This window comes from Elaeis guineensis, chromosome 1, assembly GCF_000442705.2.
Source record: "Elaeis guineensis isolate ETL-2024a chromosome 1, EG11, whole genome shotgun sequence".
Lineage (NCBI taxonomy): Eukaryota > Viridiplantae > Streptophyta > Magnoliopsida > Arecales > Arecaceae > Elaeis > Elaeis guineensis.
The window spans coordinates 166,521,269-166,538,170 of NC_025993.2; the positions used below are offsets into that span (position 1 = coordinate 166,521,269).

Sequence of the window (16,902 nt, forward strand, 5' to 3'; positions counted from 1 at the left end):
CCTCTTTTTAAATCCTTAAGGGCCTTTTTGACTATTTCTATGAGATTGGACTGAAAATCCTATAAAATTTGTGGATAGGACTATCTATTTAAGCATAATCCCATATCGACCAAACTCCACCCAGTCTAAATCTCATAGAAAGTAAAACAAAACTCTCCATAGATCTTTTTTTCTTCATACATGTTGCATAAAGGTTAAGATTTGGATTTCGATAGATCTTTAGAAAATACAAGCTAGATGGGTCGACAAGCCTGATTTCTATAGAATTTTCAGTCTAACCTTATAGGAATATATAAATACGCTCTTAATTAGTTGAACCAGTAAACGTTTATAATATCAATTTTGCCCTTTATAACTTAAAGAGCTGAGATCTAATATCAAGAATATCTTTTTTTTTCAAAAAATTAATATCAAAAATATTTTCTATCAAAAAAAATGCATCCAAGGAAAAAGTCATTCAAAAGGCTCTAAAAAAATATATTCTATATGTGACTTGGAGTAGGTTGGTGGGCTTTCCATTTCTCAGTGCATCCCAAAGTTTTTTGATTTTGTCCTGTTTGTTTATAAATCAGGGCTAAGAGGATATAGAGAAGATTAAATCTGAGTAACCTTTTAAGTTTCATGGTATGCCCCTTTCTTTCCTCAAATATATTAATAGGCCACAGAAAAGAAGAGAAGTATCATGATGTTTAGCAGGTCAAATTAGAAATTCTAAGAAAAGCGAATATTTGCTATAAAGTGTCCATCAGAGACCTATTCCAGCGAAGGTTTTGTTATTTACTAGCAATGCTTGAACAACTTTCAAGCCCTCCTGGGGGACATGCTCTGTGCGCTTCCTCTTGGTTGTGTTCGTCCTCTTTGGTTTCTCCTTCCGCTGGAGAACTTTGTACACAATAACATAACCATCAACCCTTGTGCCAATCGTATACATGGTGTCGGTTTTACGGATCCTCAAATAATGTCAGTTCTATGGATCCTCTGCATCTGGTGACTTGAGCAGCATTAATTGTTCCCAGTGAATCATGCATCAGAGAACACATGGTTGATAACACTCATAAGGAAGCACACATTTTAAGGGTGGATACATTCTAATTAAACCACATCTGTTATAGAAGAAAGAAGAGGTTTGTCATTTTGAAGCACACGAGCAAATAAATCGAGATTTAAGGATCCAAACCATTAAGGCAGTGCAATTAACCTGTGTAGTTCTTCACTTCTGCTTGGAACGTCAAAATTGTTTCATGATTCTGATCGGCGGTGAAGAGGCAGGCGGCCATGTAACTATTTTGGGGTTACATTACATGGCCTCTAACATACAAGCATATATAGTCTGTAACTCATATAAGCGTACCAATCTATATGTCTTGAAAAGAAGAACCTTATTGTACTCCAACAACAAAAACAACAACAACGACAATAAGAACAAGAACCTTCAATCTTTTCGTGACTTGCCTGCATGCTGAATAGTTTCTGCATATTCCTCCTGGCATCAGAAACTTGCAGTAGAACTTTGAATTTTCTTTCCACATTCCAGAGACAGTCAAACATAGTCTTTTGAATAAAAGCGATAGTGTTAATTATGCTGGACGCCATCTGGGGAACTGGGCAGACAAGGTGCACCCAGATTAACCATTACCGGGGTGGGCATTGCTACCTTAGAAAAGTTGGAAAAAGTAAAAAGTTTTCAACCTCTTTCCGTGCAGAGCCTTTTGATATGGCTTTTTTTTTTTTTTTTCCCCCTCTCAAATTTTTAAGGCAAGGCTTGTGTTTGTAGATATATGATCCACAACCACCACCACCAGAATTCCCACTAGCTGCCTTACGCTGCGGAGCCTTTCCTTTTGGAGCTACTATTTCATGTCCTCCAGTTTGGGCAATACATTTATCAATTTGTCTTTCCCTGTGCTAATTCAGCATCATTTAGTGAGTTTGGCACTGTTCTAGAATTTGCTTATTCTTGTTTCCTTTATACACTTATATCGATTTCTTTCTCACACTGACACGCAAGGTTTTTCGTGAGTGGTATATGGCAAGAAACTATATTTTCTTATAAAAGAGATTTCATATGAAAAATATCATTAAGTAGTTTTTGTCAGATAATGTAGATTTAGACTTAATTCATATTCCACCACAATTTTAGCATGCTTTGATTCAAGGAGACACCACAGAATCTGACGCACAGCTTTTGCTCATCTCTTTCCTTCCTTCCTGCTGTAATCTTGAACTGAGTAGCGAAGCTAGTAGTAGAGCTTTCTGCTACAACTGGATACAAATAAACTTCACATCTAAAAGAAGACAAACAGAGAACAATGAGAGATAGAAATTACACTACAAAAAGATCTCCCTCGGTGAATCATATCCCTGGTGGATGCAAGATGCCAGAAACTTTTCATGCTTCATCTGGAGCTCTTGGAGCAGCACTAGTTGTGCTCTTCACCTGCATGTCATCGAGCTTTTTTTGTAGATCAGATGCTTCCTCCCTGAGCCAGGAGTTCTCTTGGAGGATCCGATCTCGCTCCTCCATCACTTGGTTGATCTCGTCGATGAGCCTTCGGTTGGTGGCGCGGAGGTACACCACCTGTGACCGCAGCTCATCCAGGTGCCTCTGCTTCCTCATGCGCGACCGCCGAGCCGACTCTCTATTTGATATCATCCTTCTCTTCCTCCTCTCATGCACAAGGCTTGCTTGGTGCTTATCAGCCTCATCTGATGTTGAGTTGTTACCAGGGCCAGAACTAGGCAAACAAACTCCATCTACTGAACACATGGCTTGGACCTGGCTTGCATAAACTCCAAAGAACCTTAGCAAGTCTAGCTGGCCTCCATATTGTAAGCCAGCAACCTCATGGGGGTACATGGATGGAGCTTTCAAGGTATGGAATGTGGAGGAGGAGGGGAGGTAAGTATGAAGGTGGAGGCCAGAAGGGAGAACTCTGTTGCAGAGATGTTCAGAGGGGAGTGTGGAGGAGGAGGGGAGGTAAGTATGAAGGTGGTGGGCTATTTAATAGGGAAAGAAGGGTACAATTGGAGAAAGTGGCCACTTCTAATTCTAGCCACCAAGCATGTATATATAAATAGCAAGAAAGAAAGCCCACATAAGGTTACCTTTGGTTTTGCATGCGCTATGAGCTTTGGACTCTCCATCACAACCATTTTGATTATGATTCCTTGACAGGTTTTGCAACCACTAATCCAACTGCTGGTTAGCTAACTACGACCAATATTTGTTATGATGGCAACTGATAATATGCATGATGATGTCTCAGTGTGGAGGCTAATGCATGATCATGCATGTCGAATCATGGAACTCTATTTCATGTGACATATGTTTGTCATTAAAAATGAGTGGTGCTAGAGTACTAAAAATGTATTGTCTATTCCTATATACTTTAATATAGCAACCAGCGCTTTAACTTTTCTGATATTTATGTAGAAATATATGAACTAATTTATTTCAGTTTTAATATCATGCGGTCTTAAGAAATTAATCCAAATTATATATGAAAGAAAAAACCAAAACTATGTCCAGCATTCTATAGGGCCATTGATAATAGAAATGGGTATAGAGTTAGGTGGAGTTTGTTCATAGTAAATTATAAGAAGGTAAAGCGTTTACCCATTAACAAACGATCAAGCACGATATGACACGAACTTTTGTTTTAGGTTGAAATGTTTCGAATCTAATAATATGATGGAAGGCTTGTCTGAATCAACTTATTTCAATTTGAGCGTCGATGACGTTATAAAGTTAATTTTGTGGAAAGCTAAGGAAAGCTAGATATGATGACTCACTTGACGACCTTGGTGGCCCTGCTGGTCTAAATGCTGATGATGGCTGGAAGCACCCTCCAAAAGTACCCTGGAGCTGTCTTCTATGTGGCGAATCCATGATCACTTTGCAAAGTTGTTCAGGTGTATGACCCACAAAGGTAAAAAGCATGCACTAAGTGGATCACTTTACCTCGACTTCAAAATACTTCAAGGATGTTTCCAAATCCAGCTCTAGCTCTAGCTCGGAGGACCCTTAAGAAGTCCTCTGACATCCAATGATCTGCATCGCTCAAGTGAAGATTAGTACAGATAGTGTTCAGGTATGCTTATGTAGTGGTGTTTGCACATCCAAAACATACATGTACATATATATACATACATGCATACATACATATATACATATATATATATATATATATATATGTGTGCGTGTGTGTGTGTGTGTGTGTGTGTGTATGCATGCATGCATGCATGCATGCAAGATAGGACACGAACAGGGTGGGCCCCCTCTGCCGCAGTGTTGTGGAGGAGCGGTAGTGCAGCACACCGCCACTCAATTGCACCACGATCAAGTCACCTTCAAGCCCCCAAAAGCCAGCAGGTTACAAAGCAAATGCCCAATCGGAACAACTTTTGAGCAGTATTACCTTGTGGCTCAAATTTGGTGGTCGAAGCATGAATAAAAGTTAAGAGATGTTGGTCGGAAAGCGAGGAAAAAGAAATCTCGATAGAGATGATTCAATTGCAGATTCTACATTCATAGGACTTGAAGGTACAGTTTGATCACTTGTTATTATTGATGCATCCATGATCAACATGGGGTGATTGAATGGAATATTGGATGAACATGTGGCTTGTGTTGTTCAATCTGTCTATTTTTGGCTAATGTAATGAATGGATGGATGGATGGTGATTGAATTAGATTATTTTTTGGGCAAAATGGTGGAAACAAACCACAACATTACATTGATCAAAATAAAGCCCTTAATTACCCAATCTGAACTCATGATAACTATATATATGAATTACCATCTTACCTTTCGATGTAAAAAGACCATGAGTTATTTTAATATGTTCATCAACAATAAATGTAGCATATTATCAACTTATTTAGTATCATTTAAACATGCAGCAACAAACCGCATTAGACTAGATAAGCTTTCATGCCGTTTAACCTTTTTTTTTTTTTTCTTGCAGTTTTAAGAAGAAGAGTTCATAGTTGTTATATATAATTAGTAGATAAAATAAATCATGCTGTTACCATGCAGTGCTAGATCATGATCTTCACTTTCGACAATATAGCAAGGGCGCAGTTAGATTTTTTTTTTCCTCGTGTATAATATGATTTTTATATATTAAAGCAATGCTACACACCATACCAAAGAAAAGCAATGCAACATAAAAATTTGTTTTATTGCTATTTATCTTTGCTACATATTTAATTGCAAATAAATTTTAATTATATATTTGGTTAGGTCACTCTCTCAAATCAGAGCGACCAATTTTAAGATACGATAACCAGTGTTCAAGTGCCAATCCTTTTTTTGTGAGGAGTGCTTAATTTAAGTGTTTATCTCCATGTCATAAGCCACATCTCAAAGTCTTCTTTTCTGGATTTTGCTCTTGATGAGCTTTTGTTGCTTTTGCATAAGCTGGAGGGATAATGGTTGGGAGAGGAAAGCATGGATCCGTGCTGCATTTGATGGTCATCGTTAACAGATAGATGATCACCAAATAAGATGATCTTACATGCCATACAACGATACGTTGCTGATGATAGCTATCCATCTTCTAAGGGCGGCCATCGAACAGCATTTTATAGTGCAAATCATGCACTGCAGTGAATCTTCAATTGGGAGACGACAAGCTGCACAAGTCTCTCTTCTGGTCGTTATAATATCCTACCATAACGCTTTGTTAATCCTTTTGAGCATAGAACACTCATGTAAAAGTTCCCTGGGTGCCCCACCATTTGGTTCTCTTTTCCTTGAATGCACGTCGGTCTTCTATCTCGTTAAAAAAGAATAACATAGTACGTCCTGTGGATATAAAATAATATCTCTCTTATCGTTGCTCAATGATGGATGAAGGATGCCCTAGATGGCATCCGTAGGTTATGCTTGTTTTATGACCAAGACTGGCGTATGGATGAGGCTCGCCACCTCTTCACCAGAAAATAGAGAGAGAGAGAGAGAGCTAAGATTAGTTTATATTCTTTAATTAACTATGGATAAGGTTATTGAAACCTTGGAGCTAGATAGCCACATACATTGATATCAGTCTTCGGTAATCTATGATTGCCTTTTGAGCCGGGATTTTCTTATGTTCTTTGAATCTTCTTATCATTTACTTTAGGTTCCTCGTGCTTTGGCGTGACGCAAACTTGTATGTAAGTGCTAAAGATGCTAATCTAACAAATTAAGATGGTACTGCTCCACTAAGATTGTGGATAATAAAGTTGATTAGGCCCCTTAGCAAATGGCTAGTTTTCTATTCCTCGCTTTGAATATTTGTAGGAGCAAAGTGATAGGTGTCGTCGTCGTTGTCGTCATGTTGTTGCCGAGCTTTTCGTCCGAGTGGCTTGTCCACACGTCGAGATTCTGCTCTATAAAGCCTGATGCCTGATGGAGACCGCGTTACACTTCCAACTTAGGATTCACAGACGGGCTTCTGGTCACCGAACATTTTGGGGCCTTGGGCTGGTTGGAATTTGTACACTTGGAAAAAGAAACATGGTAGTAATCTTACAAGTTTATTCTACCATCATAAAGAAATTTGCTCTAAAGGTGCATGGTTTGTCTAGGTCGATGTATCATAATAGTTTTAAAGTTTGTAATTACTTTTTTAAATTATAATTCATTTTTTACAGGTTTTTCTATGGTTGGAAATCCACCATCATTTTTTTTGAGAATTGGAAAACCATAATGCTTGAAATTGTAGAATTGGAAATTCTAACTTCAAGAAGGATTTTCTAAGTTCATGATTCCCCCTTTCAACAAAAGATTTCCTCTTTTTTTTTTTAAAAAAAACAAAACCTTAAATTCAAAATCTAAAATATCCCTAAAAAGTTTATTTACAATTAAAACCTCCAAATGCAGTGAACAATTTATTGGCATACTTAGATAGCGCAGCAAGCTAGCTTGGATAATATATATGGAAAATCAGGATCTGAAGTGCACTTTAGCTATAATAGAAAGATAATTAATTTTTTTATTTTTTAAATGAAATGATTAGTCAGAACTAAATTATATCAGATGAACAAATTGAGGCCATTAGCCCAACAACCTACAATATATGCTTGCATCCATGCAAATTGACTCGTGTCTGCAACACAAGTGCTTGACAATCACTTAATTCACAAGTGATGCTCACTAACATATATAGTTGCACTCGTAGTTTAAGTCCCCGGAGTTACATCACCAATTATTCAAATTGTATCGTAGGATTAGTTCGGCTTCTTGTGGGCAGCTCTGATTTTGCTTATGGTTAGTGTTTAGCAAGAATCTTTGTACTCACTCCAATCGGCACCTAGCTACTATCATGATCATTCACGTTCTTAAATTTTTTGGATTGAACAATTCTTTGAAAGTTAGTCACAAGGTTTAAGATAACTCTTTTTACTATCCTTTTTATAGCCTTTCATAATAATATCTGACTAAGGCATTCCTTTACATATAGATAACATGTGACTATTGCTATTAAATTGCGTATTGCAATTATATAATTGCTATAAAGCAAGTACTAATCACTTTGTACTCTATTTTCACCTCTACAAAGGAAAAAAAAATGAAAATATTAGATCTCAGTAATAGCGCAGGAATTTTTCCTGTTTTAATGCTTAGCAACCTGGGCATATGACGCTAGCTGTCATTATTTTCAAATTGTTTATTGTATTTCCACATAACAACTACCGTAATAATCAATATTGTATTAGCAAATCAACGCATTCCAGGGCCAAATGGCAACTAGCGGTTGCTATTTTAGTGATAGCATGGAAGAAAGGAAATAAAAAATAAAAAATAAACTGCTTCGCCATGATGGATCGCATCGCTTGACTCTCAAAGGCAGATTGGGCTTTTCTTGAGTCTTTCTTTCTATCCTGTATGAACGAAGGATCATCATAGCTCGTCCTTCTTTCAACCTTTCAGATTCGGGAAGTAGAGCAGCTGGGATTATTTATGGGTTCATTAGAAGCCACTTCAGGCTACACCGTTGGTGTGAGAACAAGGCCACATACACTGGACCTTGGAAGATTCTTGTTTGTGACGGTTGGATTAGTGATACGGTAGTGATAGCATAGCTCGAATTTCCACCAAGGCTACGTAAGTCGGTGAATGTCCCTAAGGTTGAGGGTTCGAGGAGTTCTAATTCCATGAGAAGGTCCAAGGGTTGGTTGAAATTGGAGAGCTAGCTAAGATTTTTAAGTGATGCCCAGATCTCCAAACACATCTTTCATCAGGTTTCCACTGGGCATATTCCAGCAAGTGGACGTTTTTTGTATCTCCAAACACATCTTTCATCAGGGGTTGTTGGCAACAATACGTTTAACAAATTATGGAAGTAATCATATATACAGAAATCCGGGGTTAGCCAGGAGATTCCAGGTGGCATCGGATCGTCGGGATGCTCCCATGCATGTTTCAGGTTTGGCAAATTAAACAAGGCAATATAAACAGAATCAGACTCAAAGTCAAAGCCAAAAGCATGGTAAAGAGAGCTCAACTCTTTGCAGCCCGTGACATTTTTTTTTTTTTTTGGTCGGTGCTTTCAGATGAAGGAAACTCGCAACCCGCTTCCTATGCCTGGCTCATTCACCCTAAAGTTTGGGCCTTTCGGGCCATGCACGGTGACAGGGTGCAGACGTGACCGTACCATTAAATGGTGAACTTTAGCATTGTTGCTTTGGATTCCCCTCCCCCACAACCTTTTTTTTTTTTTTTTTTAAATTATTATTGTTGCTTTGGATTCTCAAATATTGCACCGTACACGTCCCAAAGGATGGCAGGTGCTGACATTTTTTTAACAGCGTTTAGCACGTAGTAGCGCTAGGAGGGATAATTAAAATTAAAAAAAATCATAAATAAATAAAATAATAGTATTTGGGATCCTAAAACATTTTTTTTAGCAATTTAAAAGAAAGTCTATATATATATATATATATATAGTAGCGCTAGGAGGGATAATTAAAATTAAAAAAAAATTATAAATAAATAAAATAATAGTGTTTGGGATCCTAAAACATTTTTTTAAGTAATTTGAAACAAAGCCTATATATATATATATATGATTTAGATGATAAAAGAAAAAAAAGAAAACTCAATAATTTGACGTAGATAGGTTTGGATAAAGTTGATAAAAATTTAAAATGAAAACAAAAATCTTGTACCCCATGTCTATCCACCATGACAATTTTCAGCAAATAATTTATTAAATCGAACTACAACCGACCGGCGGTCAAATTGCTGTCTTTGACCCAGCAACGAGTTTTTTTGGCTGAGTAGGTAATTAAAACATTGACATTTGGTCCCTCATCCGATTAAATTTGAATTGTAGCTGTGAGATCGAGCAAGGATCCATGACTTGTTAACATAAACCAACCTTCTGACTCAACTATATGCATCTTCTGTCTCCTCTCCTCCGTACAGCTAAGCTATATAATATCTTTTTTGCCTCGAAGGATGGGTAGCCTGTCAGCCAACTTATGTATCTGTGACTAGCTTTTTCTGTCCAATTGTGAGCATAGTTCCAAATGTAAGTTGATTATTATGAAACCAGGTGGGAAGGAAAAAAAAATATTATGGAAAACAGTGATTATAAAGAACAATGTGCCACCAAATATGGCATGAAATTATAAACGAATTTCCTGCATGATACTTGAGAAACGACTTGTCAAATTTAAAAACCATTGACTATAGTACCATATGTAAATTGATTATTATGAAAACACGTGAGGAAGGAAAAAAAAATATCATGGAAAACAGTGATTACAAAGAACAATGTGCCACCAAATATTTCATGAAATTATACAAGAATTTCCCACATGATACTGGAGACATGACTTGTCTAATTTAAAAACCATGAAATTTTCTCGAGAAAATAAGAATGAACGCAGTCATTGGATGAAGATGGAGAGAAAATTAAAGAACCAGGTCCAGGAAGCGAGCCAACCATGTTCATGCTGGAGATGGGTGAGGATTGATTATATGAAAATGAGATAAGTGATGTCAATTGTTTGTTTGATGAACACAACATAGGTATGTCATAGCATTACTTCCATCGCATCTCATTATTTTTCACTTTTTATTTTTTTTTTTATTTTTGAAGACCAGATGCTTGAGTTTCAACAAAATTGTGATCATTGCTAATCAACGTACTATGGATCTCCAAACTATGACACTAACGCATGGATGATTGTTATCGCATGAGAAGGATGGTTGATGCCTTGTTGTGGTGTAGAGAAGACTTCTTTAATCCCACATCGATTAGAGTCAAGAGAGAGTATGGTTTATATAGATTAAAATCTTCTCTCCTATATGAGACGTCTTTTAAACGGCAAAACTATGAGGCTCTAAATGACCAAGATCCACTGAAGCTCAAAGATGGTCATGAGCCAAAGCGGACAATACCTCACGTATACGAAGATCCGATCCTTTGATCTATAACCGCAATATTGGCGCCGTTTGTGGGATACGTGAGGCATCTTTTAAAGGACAAAATCGTGAAGCTCTAAATGACTAAGGCCCACTGAAGTCCAAAGATGGTCATGAGACAAAATGGACAATACCTCAGATATGCAAAGATCCGACCCCTTGATCCATAACCGTAACATGCCTATAGTCCAATCTAATAAATACACTCTTTAAATACTATATTCTTTTTGTTTCTTTCTCTTATTTACATGTCTGAATTCCATGCATATGCATGTATGTGTGAATGCTGTGAAAGAATAGCAGCTCAAAATTTATATACAGATGAAAGATCTAGTATGTTATAATGTTGTAATAGAAACTATGAATAGTCAGATGTTAGGGCTTGGGTTGTATTTTTCATGCAAAAGAATGTTCAACTTTTTACCACGATATTGCACGTTGGATCACTCCTCGTAGATCTCAAAGCACTCTAAATTCCTCTATTCGTTAGCAATCTCAAAGCGGCCTTTACATAATCCAATGGTAGGAATGCAATTTCTTCTTTGGAGAGAAACACACACCAGCAGTTATGCAAGCACGAATAGCCGCATGTTGCTAACAATGTTGGACGTCTTCTACCAAAAAAAAAAAAGAGACAATGTTGCACGTCACCGACTACCATAATTAGGTCCTCGTAGTGATATCTGATTCAGATAGCCAAAGATAGGCATGTTGTAGCCTAATCTCATCCTTCTGGAGAGCTTTTGAAGTCAAAGCGAAACGATAAATAAAATGAACGTCACTCGTGGGGTAGTTTACGTTCTAGATAGACTACTTTATAAGTTCCAACATCCACCATCTCCACCACGGCCAATTGGCAGTGCATTTAATACCATTATTCGGTGGAGGACTTCAATTTTTTTGTTTCCAGGACCAGCAATTGGCTACCAAGGAGGACAAGGATAGAAACGGCTCACCATGACGTTGTCTGTGTAAAGAACTTGTTTGATGTTGACTTTGAATAGATGTCATCGAACCCAAAGCACTCTGTTCTTCGATGCCATTTACTTCATCTCTTTATCTCATGCCCTTTCACCAACTTTGTCAACTATATTATATTTTTTTTTTGTGACCATAGGCTTTCGTTGCTGCAAACTTCAATCTCAAATATCCCACTCCCCAACCACATCTCCATCATCCACATTCATCATTAATCTTTCGTCCATTGTCCAAGGAAAAAGGGAAGACACTAGAAGAGAGAGACAAATGGCAAAGGTGTTCTTTCTCCTGTGCCTGCTTCTACTAATTTCTGAGTCTGATTCAAGAAGGTTGATAATGGTGCCTGATCACAAGCCAACACCAGCTTCTAAATCTCATGTAAGGCTCTCTCTCTCTCTCTCTTTCTCTCTCAAGAAGACTATGACTCCTTAAACGATTAGCTTTCTGAACCTCTCAAGAAGGAATAGCCTCTCTCTCTCTCTCTCTCTCTCTCTCTCTCTCTCTCTATATTTTTTTTTGTGGAGTTTAGACACCAGTCGGGTGGCCTTTGGGCGTACCATCCCACCTACCAACAATTGAAACAGATGTTATTAAAGACTAATTATAAATTCATGGGGGAAGTGCCTTACTTCAATTATTTCAGGAAAAAAAAAAAATTGAAACAGATGTCTTTTATTGTGACGACCGATCATTTCTTTCTTTCTTTTTTTTTTTTGTTTGATTATTCTATGCAGGAGCCGAGCACTGAGAAAGAAGGATGCGAACGTTTCAACAGTCAGTGTGCAATGGGAAAGTGGATGGAAGCTCAGACGGATTATATCTACACCCAAGATGTCAAAGATCCATGATTTCCTTCTAAACTTGCTTCTATTTCTCCGGTTCTCTCCTTTCGTCCTCTCGGATTTGGATACGTGGGGTCCTAGAAACGATTGATGACCTCTGCTATCTGTCACGGGTCATCCTTTTTTCTTTAAGAGATGTATATATAGTTGTTTATTGTCTCTTATTCGGTATTTGTTTGGTCATGGAATCCTACAAGGAATGCAAAAGTATCCATCTAGCTATTATTATCTGCTCCAATGTGTTTACCTGAAAGTAAACAACTATGTTGGTTCCTTGTTGCCTCAAACTATCCAGAATGAGATTTAACACCACCTACTTGAAATGGTCTGGGAATTTTATATAGGTTAGATTTGGATCGATCTTCCCCCGTTACCAAAGCTCTAAATCAATTATCCACCATCCATGCATTAAGCAAAGGTGGGTGATTGAACAGCGTGGGACAAATACATGTGCTCGCCCCTGTTCAATCATCCAACTTTGGCAGCAGCACAAAAATTACCAGGGATGAAACACAAACCGAAGAGGATCCAGGCTCTTTAGATTTCGTTTAACAGTTCTGCTGGATGGTTCTGCCGTTGAACGCAGAGCATGATCCTAAAAAGCAAAGTGGATTGGATAATATCTATCTAGATCTGATTTTGTATCACCTTCCTTCATAAAAATCCATTATCGGATTTACCCACTTCACAGATTGCAGAGCACTCCAAATTTTATCCTTCATCTATCTACATAGATCTTAAAATGACCAGCTGGTGATCCAACGGTGGACTCACGTGGAAGGTGTGTTGCAACCCTGTTCAGCGCAAGGAATTGTAGATAAACCAAGAAGTATCATCAATCAATTTTGGATCATTTCGTGCTTCATCTCAATGGGGTTTGGGTTGGATCTTTCGTGGGAAAGAATGATTGATCTTCTTTTGCAACGTCATCCACTCGATTGCGCCCCTCACAAATCTCAAATCACTCCAAAACTTTTATTCATCAGTCTGTATGGATCTCGAAGCAAAGATTGCATGATCCATTAGCGGTTTCATATGAAGGAGGGTGGACCTTCTTTCACACAAAAGATACAATCCCTATCCATTTTAGTGATGTAAACTGTAAATCATTGTTTGTATCATCAAAATAGAGATGTAACATATACAGTAATTCTACAATTAGCTATTCGCTAAAAAAATTATACAACAGAGTGGGTGCAGTTTTTAAGTAAAATTAAATAAATAAATAAATACTGAGCAGGGATCAATTAAGGTCCGTCATCTAGGTTGACCATTATTGTAAATTTTATTTTTGAAAATGGTAACTGCATTATCGATATACATGGCCAATCATATAGGGACCACATTATGGATTGCTGTGATGGGTTTATATATATATATATATATATATATATATATATTTGTTTGTTTATCTTATCTTCTGATTCCATAGATGTATTTATACTAGAAACATATAATAAATCCAAAATTACCAAAAGAAAAAAAAAATGTTAATCGTGCACATTGCTCCATTAAAGGATGGTAAACAGGGTGTTGAGAAGCACCATACTGTTATGTTTTGGGGGCGCATAATGCATAACCACTCCCCCTCAAAAATCCTGTATTACAATGCTCAAGTAGCTACGACGGATGGACTCATCAGACAACGTATCTTGGGTTCTCTCAGATAATTCAGGTGCAAGCCCAGCAGACTATTTGCAATGTCTATCTACCAGCTTTACAACGTTGGTCTTGACGCCATTGCTCCAGCCTTCTATTTTAGTTATCATCCTGCCACCATGGGCACCGTATACCTGTAGAAGGTGTAACACCCGGCCCATTTTGAGCCCTGGACCAAGTCCAAAAGCCCAAAGCTCATAAAAAAAAAAAAAAGTAAAACGAAGAAGACTCCCAACGGGAGTCTTCTTCCACCCCAAATCACCAGAGGAGAAGTCGAATCCGAGGGGAATTCGACCTCCCCTCCACTCTATAAGACCCCTCTCTCTCCCTCCTAAACAAACCACGATGATCACCGGTCTCTCTCTCTCCTTTCTCCTTGTTTTCTCCAATTGAAGTCAAGGCCTCCCGTACTCGTGCTCGCCAGAAATTGGAGCCGACGACGCTGTTAAAGCTTGAGGTAAGCCCTTCTCCTCCTTCCTCTCTTCCTTCCCCTCCTTTCCATGACCTCGTGCACCCTCGCCGGCCGTCGGGATCGTCGGAAAATCCATAAAACATCATGACCCTGTTTTGCTCTGTTTCGGTTGGACTCTTTCCTCTCTTTTCCGGCCATCGGCGCCGTCGGTTGTGGCATCTCATCCCTAGGATAGGACCCTCATCCCTCTATCCCTCTTCCCTAAAGGTCTTGGCGGCCGGTGACCGGCAAATGACCGAAAATCATGAAGAAAGGAGACGGATCCCCTGTTTTTCGAAAAAAAAAAACTTCACCGACCGAACCTTGCTGTCGGTCGGCCTTGATCCATTGCCGTCGACCAGACACCACCCACCTCGTCGGAGCCTGGGTCACGGGGGGGGGACCTCGTCGGTCTTCCCTTGTTTCAGCCCAAGAGAGGGCCGTGGGAAGAAGGAAAAGAAAAAAAAGAAAAAGAAGGAAAAGAAAAGAAAAGAAAAGAAAAGAAAAGAAAAAGAGAAAGAGAAAAAGAAAAATAGAAAAAAAAAGAAAGAGAGAATTTTCTCTCTCTCCTTTCTCTTTCTCTTTCCTCTCTCCTCTCTCTACCTTCTCTCTCCATTTTCTCTCTCTAGATTCTCTCTCTATTTTCTCTCTCTAGATCTTTCTCTCTCTCTTTATGAATTTTATCTCTCTAGTGTCTTTCTCTCTCTGATTTCATCACGGATCTTAGGATAAATTTGAGATGAAAATAAGATGATCTGAGATTGCTCCGAAATTCGTACAGTAGATTAGATCCCGATCCGATCTTTATTCGAAATTGATAATATCAATCATGGTTAATCCATATTGAGTCATCCTGATATGATTTTTGATGATCTCGATCATGATTGCCTCGTCTAAAGGATACAAAAATTCTCTCTCTATTTTCTCTCTCCACTTTTTCTCTCTACTTTCTCTCTCTAGAATTTTCTCTCTCTAAAAGTCTTATGGATCAGTAAAGGATCCAGATACTTAGACAAATCCTAATTTTGGTTAATTCTAAGAGAGGTCCTAGATTTATGTTATTAGGATCGATTATCGATAATTTTCTCCATATATGATTTTTATATTTGATCAGGATTACGAAGAGATATGATTGTCTACATAAGATGTCAAGTGAAATATTTTGTTAAAAAAATTTATAAATCAAAGAAGAACATTGATTTCTGTGCTTGGATCAGTCACCGGTAAAGGTAAGAATTCCTGTACATGATCACTATTATATATATATATGCTATTTTACTGTTGGTCTTGCATCATTGGTTTTGCATTGTTGGATTTGAGATCGATGAATTTATTATATTTGAGATATTGTTATTTGATTTTGAGCATGAGTATGTTATGTCAATATATATATGTATCAGAGATTGATGGCATGATTATATGGATATGACATATCTGAATTGATCATAATGCAAGACAGAATTGATTTGATGAAATCAACACATAATGATTAAATAAAAAGAAAGAGATATATGGTATGGACTAGTCTTGTCATGTGGAACAGTTCACCAGGAGTTTATGCCTGGGATAGCCCGTCAGGAGCTTATGTCTGGGACAGCCTCCACTGGCTTATAGGTGGATCAGCCGGCCAGGAGCTCATACCTGAGACAGTCCGCCAGGAGCTTATGCCTGGGACAGCCTTTCACGGGCTTTTATACGTGGGACAGCCGGCCAGGAGCTCATCCTGGGACAGCCTTGAAAGGCTTTTTATGTGGAAATTGATTCGGATGATGACTGAGGTATAGACTTGAATAGTCCAGAATCAAAAAGAAAAGGTTAAAAAAATTATGTGGTTATGAAAAGAGAAATGAAAGATAAGACATGAAACAATTGTTGAACAAAAGTGTTTCACCTTTTAACATATGATGATGCATCTATTTTAACAAGACAGTAAATTTATGGATGTTTACAGTATTCTAAATATTGAACATGAGATTTTGTGTTTTATTGCTTATTCTTATTTTCAGATTATATTACTATATCAGTGTGATATGAAAATTCTTACTGGGCTGTAAAGCTCACACCCCTTCATCTTTCTTTTTCTTCTCAGAGTTACAGGATACTTATGATTGGCTATGGCTTGGATTTACGGGTGAGCAGAAGGATAAATAGAGTATCATAGTATCTGATCAGAGAATAGAAAAAAATTAAATTGTAATTATGCAAGGTTTTACGAATTATTATTGAAATTAATTGTTATGGATGTTAAGGTTGTAATGATTTATTTTGGCCTTGCATATTCTTTAGGGTTTGCTCTAAAGAGTGTGCGACCATCACGTATCCGACCCGGGTGTTGGGTTCGGGGCGTGACATAATGGTATCAGAGCTTAGGTTTAAGATCACCAGAGATTATGAAGAGATATTAAAAACTTTATGTAACATCAATAGGATGTGACAAAGTGGTATCAGAGCTCAGGTTATGATCATTAAGGATTATAATATAAGTGATTTAAATAAAGAAACTTAAAATTTTACCTTAAGTCTTATATAAAATTTGAAGGTTGGATCTATC

At 37.8% G+C, this 16,902-nt stretch overlaps 1 protein-coding gene and 1 long non-coding RNA gene across 2 annotated transcripts; one reads left to right on the forward strand and one right to left on the reverse strand.

Annotated features, from left to right (window-relative positions):
- Window positions 1-2,043: 2,043 nt before the first annotated feature.
- On the reverse strand, window positions 2,044-3,173 carry LOC105060287 (uncharacterized). Its single transcript, XM_010943934.2, has one exon. It carries the CDS (start codon window positions 2,855-2,857, stop codon window positions 2,390-2,392), a length of 468 nt encoding a protein of 155 aa, XP_010942236.1. The 5' UTR covers window positions 2,858-3,173; the 3' UTR covers window positions 2,044-2,389.
- Window positions 3,174-11,290: 8,117 nt separating this feature from the next.
- On the forward strand, window positions 11,291-12,466 carry LOC140854842 (uncharacterized). Its single transcript, XR_012137962.1, has 2 exons — window positions 11,291-11,777; window positions 12,134-12,466. It is a non-coding gene; the product is annotated as an uncharacterized lncRNA (long non-coding RNA).
- The last annotated feature ends 4,436 nt before the right edge of the window (window positions 12,467-16,902 follow it).

Coding starts and splice junctions, on each gene's coding strand:
- LOC105060287 (XM_010943934.2), bottom strand. CDS start 2,857: ATGTACCCCCATGAGGTTGCTGGCTTACAATATGGAGGCCAGCTAGAC.